Below are 10,380 nucleotides of genomic sequence, written 5' to 3' on the forward strand. Positions count from 1 at the left end.
CCTCACAAATACATCAAAAATACATCTACATGTGGAACAACTCCTATAGAACACCTACTGAACATTGGCAGAAGACCTCAAACTTCCAAAAAGACAAGAATATCCCCACTTACCTGGGTAGGGCAAAAGAAAAAAGAAAAAAAAAAAGAGAGACAAAGGAACCAGGATGGGACCTGCGCCTCTGGGAGGAAGGTGTGAAGCAGGAAAAGTTTCCACACACTAGGAAGCCCCTTCACTGGCAGGGGAGGGGGAGCTTCAGAGTGTCAGGGTGTGGAGGGCGAAGTGGAGAGATTCCCACACAGAGGATCGGTGCCAACCAGTGGGTGGGGGCTGGGGCTGAGGCTTGGGCTTTGCAGGTCAGACCCCAGGGAGAGAACTGGTGTTGGCTGCGTGAAGACAGCCTGAAAGGGGTTAGTACACCACAGCTAGCCAGGAGAGAGTCTGGGAAAAAGTCTGGACCTGCTGGAGAGGCAAGAGACCATTGTTTTGGGGTGCACAAGGAGAGGGGCTTCCTACTCTGTGTGCCCACAGATGTCAGGGCACTGCCTAAGTGAACTTGAGAGATGGGCGCAAGCCGTGGCTATCATCTCGGACCCAAAGGCGGGCAAGGACTGCTACTGCTGCTGTCACTGTCACCAAGACTCCCGTGTGCAAGTGCAGGTCACTACCCACACCTTCCCGGGAGACTGTCAGCACACCACTGCCAGGGTCCAATGATCCAGGGCCAACTTCCCTGGGAGAACACACAGCACACCTCAGGCTGTTGCAACTTCACACCGGCCTCTGCCACTGCAGGCATTCCCCACGTCACAATTGTGACTAGCGTACCCCTCCCTCTCCTCAGCCTGAGTGAGCAAGAGAGCCCTAATCAGCCACTGCTTTAACCTTGTCTTTTCTGGGTGGGGAAGAGACACCTGAGGGCAGCCTACATGCAGAGGCAGGGCCAAAACCAAAGCTGAACTGCAGGAGTTGCACGACAAAAGAAGAGAAAGGGAAATCTCTCTGTGCAGCCTCAGGAGCAGCAGATTACATCCCCACAATTGGTTTGGTAAACCCTGCATCTGTGGAATTCCTGAATAGACAATAAGTGTTCCCAAAATTGAGACTGTGGACTTTGGGGGCAACTGTGGTCTTGGGGTTTAATTTCTGTGTTTGAATTATTTTTGGTTTTATGTTTATCTTAATTTAGTTTTTAGTGTTTCTTTTCATTTGTGGGTTTGTTTATTGGTTTGATTGCTCTCTTCCTTTTTGTTTTTCTTTTCTCTTTTGTGAGTGTGTGTGTGTGTATGTTTCTTTGTGTAATTTGTCTGTTTAGTTTTGCTCTTTAAAAAAAATTAAGCACTTATATAAATACTCAGGAATATAAAACTGGCCAGAACGAATTTCGGGTTCATGTGATCTAGAAAATATTCAACATTAAACTGATATCTGGTATTGAAGGTGACTTAAGCTTGTTGATCTAATTAATATAGACATGTCTTTAGAGTCATTAATTTAAGCATAATACCTTATTGTACCTAGGAATCAAAAAAGACCTTATTACATCTGTTACAAGGAAAATAACTTGATAGGATGAAACTTTAAATGTAAATGAGATAAGAGCTTTCAGGTAAATGCTATAGGAATAATTATGTTCTGAAAATTATCAAAATAGTGTCTCCAGATTTTGGTAACTATTACTTGCCACTTGGTTTTCACTAAAAATTAAGGTTTTTAAGAGTCGGGGACTCTAATTTAAATATGTAATTAAAGCTATTAAAAATAATAAAATCTTTCACTATATAATAGGAAAGTGGGACATATGTTTTGAGTAAAAAGGAGTTTTATGCATGGTCAGACTGAGATTATATTAAATTTAATTGGGTAAATGGATTTTGTTATTAAAAGTAGACTGGTGCAGGACCAGACTTGGCTCCTCTCTGCTAAGATAGCAAGTTTACTTAGAATGCTGCTTTTGATAACATATTGTGTGAACTATCTTGCCGTTAACTGAGCTGTATTTGTTCTTAAATATTCTATCTGACCAAACGCTTTTTAAAAAAAAAAGCTTTTTGATATTTTGGATGCATTTCCTATCAAATTCTAATGAAAGTTCTTTTGACTTCAGCTAGCTTTGGGATGCTTCAGAGGGCCCCAGAGAGCCTTCCTTATTGCATAGGTTTCACCTGTGGTGGAGCGTTGAATGGGATTTTCCCTTTTGAACTAGGCTTGGTCATTCATTCAGCTTTATCTCCGATGGGGCATTGGTTGGGGTTCTTCCCATTTGGACTGATGGGGTATTGGTTCAGAATCTTCCTTTTTTGTAACTGAGGAACTGTGACCCCGAGAGACTGATTTGATAACAGGACTCGTGTGTGACAACACCAGGGTATCCTTCCCTACTGCATTGGTTTTGCCTGTGGCGAAGCGTTGGTTGGGATTTTCTTCCTTTTTGGGGGGCTAGGGAACTGTGACACTAAGGCACCTCAGAGGAAAAAAAAAAAAAAATATATATATATATATATATATATACATGTATTTAACTGACTAGAATTGGTTGGTATGCTAAATTACATGGAAAGCACTGTCAAATGAGCAATAATCCTCCTCAGATTATATGGTATGAATAAACGCTATTAAAATAGATTTTCTAAAAATTATACAAAGTTTCTGAAATTTGCATATGTTCTGGTATAATGCTATACTTTTAGTTGTTATCTTAAAATGCTGTATGTCACAACAACTTGAATAAGCTTCTTTGCCAAGAAGAATTCAAATCAGATCTTTAACCTTGCCATATTAAGACTTTTGTCATTCATAGGCAGCTTAGGTGATGATTTGCAAAACTGCCACATCTTCAAGAAGGCTCATAAAAAGGAACTTTTTTTAAACAAATATGCTTCTGATAGCCTTTAGATAATACCGCTAGACTGGGTAACAAATGACAAATCTGGATGAACTGATTAATTCATCCAGATCAACAGGAATTAATTACATGGGACTGAATGAACTGATGAATATGATTTATAAATATATGACTTTGGGAAATATACTAGCCTTAATCTTTGTTTTCCAGAAAAACCTTTTATCTTATATTATGACCTACAACAAGTTGATAAAGTATACCCTTGTAAACAAAGATGAAACATTTATCTTTTTCTCTCTACCTGATCCTGCCTGAATTTGGCTTCTCCAGCTGGCTCTCCTGTGGACTTGATGGTTTATTGTAACTGGATTACAACCAGTTTTACTAAGCATTGTTTTTGCTTATTCTTTGTTTCCAAATTGTTTATGCTTTGTGTCTTCCTGCTGCACTATGACTTTGTCAATGTTACTACGTGCATTACTTATATACTGTCTATTTTATAAGATTGTTGTCTCTTACAGTGTATAATCAGGCCTCCAACAAAACTGATGATGGCTAAACATCCTGAGGAAATAGATCACATTTATGACTCTTATAGAATAATTGTAATAGTATGATTCTAAGTATGGGAAGAAGCAATAAGGGAAAACATTTCTTGGATCATAATAGACTAGAAAGACAGAGGATTCAGAGAATCTTTAATTATCAACAGGTCCTAACCCAGAAATTAGCACCTGGAGTGGCATATCAACAAGAATTTTTGCCTGATCTGGGATGAGCCTCCCAGTGCTGTGGGATAAAATTCGGTCATGAAACGTCTCCCAAATACTGGTCAAATTCCAGACCAAGAGGAGGATCTGAGAAATTGAATATTTCCATTAGTCTGCCATCTTCTCAGATGCCCATCTTTCTGAATAAAGTCGCTATTCCTTGCCTCAACACCTCGTCTCCCAATTTATTGGCCTGTCATGCGATGAGCAGAGCAAGCTTGGACTTGGTAAAAGTATCAGCAAAATTGACTAGTTTTATAATTATCAGATACTTTCATTTTTCATTAATTCTTTCCACACATAGTTATTGAACACCTACTATGTGCTAAGTCTTGGGCTGGACACTGAGGATATGGTGAACCAAAGCAGACATGGGCTGTCTAGGAGCTGAAGTCAAGAGCAGAAGGCAGACATCAATCATATAATCACACTGATGAACACTTAAAGTCCAACAGAGCTAAGATCTCTGAAGAAAAGAACACAGTTGACCCAAAAGTGTCAGTGAGATCTGAAGGGTGGGAGGAGTTTACTTAGAGGAGGCAGTCACAGAGACAAAAGGAACAGACACTGGAGCCCACAAGGAAGGAGGAGCTGTGACTGGTGAGCTGAGATTGAGGTGGAGAAGAGTCCAAGGTGAGGCTGTAGGAGGAAGCACTCAGTTTTGGTAACATAAAGGTCTGAATTCTAAGACATATGCAAAACCTTTTATGGGCTCTAGGAGGAAGTAACAAGATCATATTTGTATTTTAAAAGATATCCTTCTACAGAAATACTAATACTGTTTCTGAACAAGAAAGTGTCAGTTGGTGAAATAATTGACAAATGCAAGGTGGTTCCCAGTGCTACTTTGATTGGCTATTATTAGTCTAAAATTTGAAGGGTTTTAATTCTTCTGATTAACTTACTGGGTATAAGTCTAGTACCTATGAGAGACAGAGCTATTAAAGGGATTGTTCTGTGAAGTCTTGTCACATAGAAAACTGGTTTCACAGCCTATTTAGAACAAAACTTTTAAGACTTGGCTTGCCCAGTGCCTTCTTCAAATCATGTCAGTATCTTCACGTAAACTTAATAGCTGTAATGCCAAAATGACTACCATGGGAAAGCATCCTTGATTTGGGTATGCACATTAAATCAGATTCCTTCTCTGTGCAATTTAATGGGAATTGTTGAGCAGATTAGCGACAATCTCAACAAGCAGAACAACATGAAAATACTGTACTGCCAAGCTTTGTTTCCCTGAACTAGTGTTTTGTTAGGTACATTTTGTTTCTTCTGAAGTCTGATGAATAGATACCATGCAGAAATGATGAGAGGAAATCTAACACACTCATCCTTGTAAGAAACTAGGTGGAAACCACTATAGAATCCTAGAATTGTATAGATAGAAGAGTCTCCAGAGTAAGGAATGATACTTGAGTACACTATGTATTAAACATTCAAATTTAGGTTACAAGTATGTGAGAGTTTGCAAAAATGTTTATGCCAATACACATGATGAACTTATGCTTTAAATCATGAACTGTGTAAAAATAAATCAAATTGTCATGTAAAACAATGTTGAATGAGAATTACACATCTTTGATGATGAGTTGTGGCAATAATATGTCAAATTATTATAGATTCAGAATTTGTTGCTGCTTCCCCTCTGCTCCATGGTATGTTCATCAAATTTTATTAGTTAATTTTACGCAATATTTTAATGTTCATTTACCCATCTTTCTCTGGCCACTTGACCCCAACGTCAAGAACAATATCCTTTTCAAATTTACTCTTCTACAACCCCCAAAAAGGACTTAATATAAGGTAAACTCCTAATAAATGTTTAAATTATCACATAAAATGTTTTATAAATTCTCATTCAACTCCAATTTAAAATAAATGTGAATTGTTTTATAATGGTTAGCTGTTAATGTTAATTTATTAAATTAACATATACATGAATTTTCTTGTATAGAACAGTAGTTAAGAATGCAAGATTTGGAGTAGATCCATCTGGGTTCAAATCCCAGCTCTGCCACTTACAAGCTCTGTGATTTGGATAAGTTAGTTTAACCCTCTTTTCTTCAACTTTCTCATGTGGAAACCTAGCATAATAATTACACCTCCTTCATAGAGGTACCTAAAAGATTAAATGAGTTCACTTATATAAAATGTATGACAAGCATATAACTCAATATATGCTTCCACCAACACCACCACCATCATCATCATCACAGAAACATCTTTATTACTACCATCGACATCTTTTCAGTACCAAGCATAATAACTAGTATATAAAACGTTCTCAAATGTCAAATTGATTTGAGTTCCTAAAAATACATAATTGTTTCTTTAAACCAAAATGTGCACAGACTTCGTATTATTCATTTACATACATGTACATCTCTATAGACAGGAATGTCATTGTCAAGGACTGATTTTTCATACAGTTGTTTTCATTTTATTTAAAGGAAGTGAACAAAAATTTTTAAATTTCAAATTGACTGGTTAGATTAGCAAAAAGTACAATCAGAGACACCGCTAGAGGGAGCATTTGTTCAAAGATTAACAACAATATAGCTGCCATTAATACAGGATTTTTTTGTCTGCTCGTTGAATCATTAAGCTTCTCAAGGATCTTTCCTAAGAAAGAGAAGAGATAGAATTCCTTGATACTAGTTTTAAGAAATTGAAGAAGTAAAAATATTCTCAGGACTTTAGAGAGAAGCTCATTCTTCCCACTCTCCAAGGAGAGTAAAGGCCCATCAGTTCTTTTGTCCCTGCTGAAAATAAAGTTACCTGTGTCTTTGCTCCTGTGCTATATAGGACAGCAGTCCTTCCCATGGCAGCAGCACTTGGTATGCAGAAGAAAAATGAAGGAATCACATTGCTGAGGCCATGGGCCAAAAATTCCTATAGGAATGATAATAGGAGAATATATCATTTCTTAATCACAATCAACTTTTAGAGACCACAGGTAAAACTTGTCATGGAATGAGACTTATTCTGTATTCTATTTCTGTTCTCTCCACTGGTCGTAATTTAACCATTATTTTAAGAATAGCTAACATTTATTGAGTGCTTACAATGAGCCAGAAACTGTTCTAAGAACTTCACTGTTTAATCCTTATAACAGTAACAACCTTATAGGGAAGTACAAGGTATTTATTGTATCTGTTGCCAATTTCTCCTCTTTCAGGTCATTAGAATCAAGGTTTTGTTCCCACCACTCCACCAATGACCTCCACAGTGCTAAATCCAATGGTTAATTCCTACCCTACCTGGCCTAAAATTAGCATTTGACACAGTTGCTCACTTCCTCCTCCTTAAAGGCTCCTTCTAGGACCTCTCACGCTCCTGGTTTTCTCCTACCTCCCTGGCCACCAATTCTCAGTCTCCTTTGTGGTTCCTTCTCAACTAACCAATCACAGATATTGGACCACTTCCCTCTCTAATCTAAGCTACCCAAATACACATTGACAGCCCCCAAATTTATATCTCCAGCCTAGACCACTCTTCTGAACTTCAGATTGACATAGCCAACCTGCCACTCAGCATTTTCATTTGGATGGTTAACAGGTATCTCAAACTTACCTAATCAGGCTATGCTCTATATATTCCCACCCTGGTTCTCCCACATCCTTCCCTGTCTCAAGCTCCAGTTGCTTGGGCCAAAAGCTTTAGAGATAGTCTTGACTACCCCTGTTCCCAGATGGTGTCCACATTCAATGCAGAATTTGTCCCTTTCTCATCTCCTTCACTGCTACATCCTGGTCCAAGTCCTCAAGTGTCATTTGGATTATTGCAAAGGCCTCCTAATGTTTTTCTGCTTCTGCTGTTGCCAGTAAATAATACAGACAAAAATCCCTGCTCTCACAGACTGGAGTTCTGGTGAGGGAATGCTGACAATAAACAAGATAAATATGGAAAGTAAAGCAGAGAAGGGAATGGAAAATTTTGGAATTTAGGATTTTAGTTTACCAAGGAAGGACTCCCTGAGAAGGGAACATTTGAATAAAGGAGGCATGCAGTTACCTGAGGGTACAAAATTCCTGGAAATGGGGACAGCAAGTACAAATGTCCTGAGCTAGAAACATGACTAGTGAACTCAAGGAAAAACAAGGCAGTAAGTGTGGCTAGAACTATAAAATAAATATGAGATCATAGAGGAAAAGGGATGGTGACAAGGTCAGGTATGGCCTTGTAAGCCGTGGTAATAGGCTTTTAATCTGAGTACTATGGGAAGCCACTGGGAGGTTTGAGATGAGGAAAGACATGGTCTGCATTATGTACCATTGTATCCCTTGTTCCTAGACCAGTAACTGGTAAATAGTAGGGTTCAATACACATCTGTTGAATGAATAAATCTGCTTTTTTACAGATGACAAAACTGGGGCACAGAAACAATTTCAGAGTGAGATTTAGATAGAGGTACTTTGGCATTCTAACCACTATTCCATAGCTATCTCTGCAGACCTGTGCAGAAACGTAGGGCCACAGAGCTTGAGACAAGACACTAGCAGAGGTAGATTCAGAAACATGCTCAATAAAATCTTCATCCTTTGGTATTCTAAGAATAGACCCTTGCAACCTTTAGTTTTTTACTAAGAAGAGTAATATTAGTGTTCTTTGTATTTTGAAATTCAAAATTTTTAAGTCAGAATGCAATGATAAATATATTTAGATTCTCTCCTAAAACCAAATCATCAAGATTCCCCTCTCTAAATAACAGAGTGTACTATAACCAATCCAAGAAAGTCAGATTTTCACCTTTCTATGAATGACTTAGATATTTTCTTTTGTTTTCTTCTACCCATTTGTGTTATACACTTAGGAAAGTTGTACTTTTCATAAGTTCAACATTTTCAGGATCTGGGAGTACACCGTACAGTGATACAATAGCTATGGAGAGGTGCGGAGAGCAGTTGGGGCATACTCCACCTGGTTGTCATCAACTGAATATTTGAATTTTTTGGCAGATCCTTGAGCAAGAGCCAGTGAGGCCACATAGCCTACAAGTGCCACTCCAAAAGCTTCAGTGATTACTGCAGAGAGGATGTTCATTGGGGGAGCTCTAGGTGGAGGAATTCTGTTGAAAGAAAGACCATATTGAACTCATCAACTTTCATGTTATTTCTGTAACAACTTGCAGTGAATTCAACTATGGCAAGGACTCTGAAGTTTACATAGAATACATGAAATATCCCTGAGAAAACCAAGCAACCTTGCCCTTAGAAGCCTTTTGTTTTCAACATTATTTAGCAGAAAAGCAAAATCACAAAGAACACCACAAGGACAGCTCCATGCATCTAACTGGCATTCACTCCCAGAGAATTCAGTTTATAGCACAGAAAATTTGACTAAACAAAAATTTCCTGTGTCAGAACAAAAGTAAATATGGAGCATTCTTTCATTGAATCTTCCTAAACTTTTATTTGGCTGGCATTAGAAACTGTATTTCCTGCCTTGAATACTGCAGTGCTGTATGCAAACACTAGTTTACTCTGAGCTATGATTCTTGAGCTAATCCTTAAATTTTCCATTGAGTTTATAATCTTAATTATGTTTTTTTAACATGATTCTTTCACAGTACACTTAACTATTGTTAAAAAGGAGACAACAGGCCCACAATGGAGTCACTTGTGCTAAGCCCCATGTAAGCAAACCAAGAATTAATACCTAATTTAACTGCAGTTTCAGCCTTTCCCAGGAATGTAACCTTAGCCAGTCAATCTAGAATTACCTGGTCAGCACTTAGCGAGGTAATTTGCCCTTCTGTCCCACATAGGAAAGTGACCTTGCCTGAAACAATCCACTGTTTGCTAGAAACTTCCTTTTCCTGCCCTTCCCCTTCTGACTATAAAAGCCTTTCATTTTGTACAGCTCTTCAGGGCTCCATTTGATTTGCTAGATGGGTTGCTATTCAATTAAGGAATTGTTGAACAAAGTCAATAAGACCTCTAAATGTATTCAGTTGAATTTTTTTTTTGACTCTATGTATCCCATGTTAAGAAAAATATCTATAAAATGTCCAGCTACATTCTGTTGCAAAATACAGGACCACAGTTAGCTGTTTCTCAGTTTTAAATAACTGTTTAAAATATTTCTTCCAACTAATACACAGTCATTGTCTTATTGTCTTTTTGAAAACCACTTGAGCCCAGTATCATTGTTTATTTATCCCTGATGATGCTTTGTGACACTTACTTCCCCTCTTTAAAAAAAAACCCTCTGGGGCAAAAGTAGAAGAAAAAGGTAAAATATTTCATGCTGACTTAATACTGAGCATGTAAATTGAATGCTCAGCACTTTCATATTAGCAGTTTTATTTAATTCTCCCCACAATCTCCAGACCAAGTACCACTAATGCAATGCATAGAGGAGAAAACATTTTGAGAAATGTATCTAAATCACAAAATGAATTCAACCTCAGCTCCATTTCTTATCAATGCCATGTTTTTTCTATGATTCTTTAAGAAGATGGGTCTGGAAAGGTTACTCAAAGAAGAATTAGACTGGATGGAGGAGAGGTACGACATTTTTTTTTAACCACTCCCTCAAGTTTATCCCCAAGTCAAATTGATTTGTACCATTACAAGCCCTAAGATATATGATACATAAAAGTGCTACCATTTCAAACTATAAGAACTTTTGTTTCATAAAAAATTGAGCTTGTAGGGCTTCCCTGGTGGCACAGTAATTGAGAGTCCGCCTGCCGATGCAGGGGACACGGGTTCGTGCCCCGGTCCGGGAAGATCCCACATGCCGCGGAGCGGCTGGGCC

General features: G+C 38.2%; 1 protein-coding gene across 1 annotated transcript in view; it reads right to left on the reverse strand.

The window, feature by feature from the left end:
• The window catches only part of SLC26A7 (solute carrier family 26 member 7), a 208,020-nt gene that overhangs the window by 72,667 nt on the left and 124,973 nt on the right, over positions 1-10,380 (reverse strand). The window contains exons 7-8 of the mRNA XM_024115908.3: positions 8,539-8,686; positions 6,397-6,510 (exon numbers count right to left, since the gene is read on the reverse strand). Coding sequence (XP_023971676.1) covers positions 6,397-6,510; positions 8,539-8,686 — 262 coding nt within the window. The remainder of the gene's footprint in view (positions 1-6,396; positions 6,511-8,538; positions 8,687-10,380) is intronic.

The sequence above is a fragment of the Physeter macrocephalus genome, chromosome 15 (genome assembly GCF_002837175.3).
Source record: "Physeter macrocephalus isolate SW-GA chromosome 15, ASM283717v5, whole genome shotgun sequence".
Taxonomy (NCBI): domain Eukaryota; kingdom Metazoa; phylum Chordata; class Mammalia; order Artiodactyla; family Physeteridae; genus Physeter; species Physeter macrocephalus.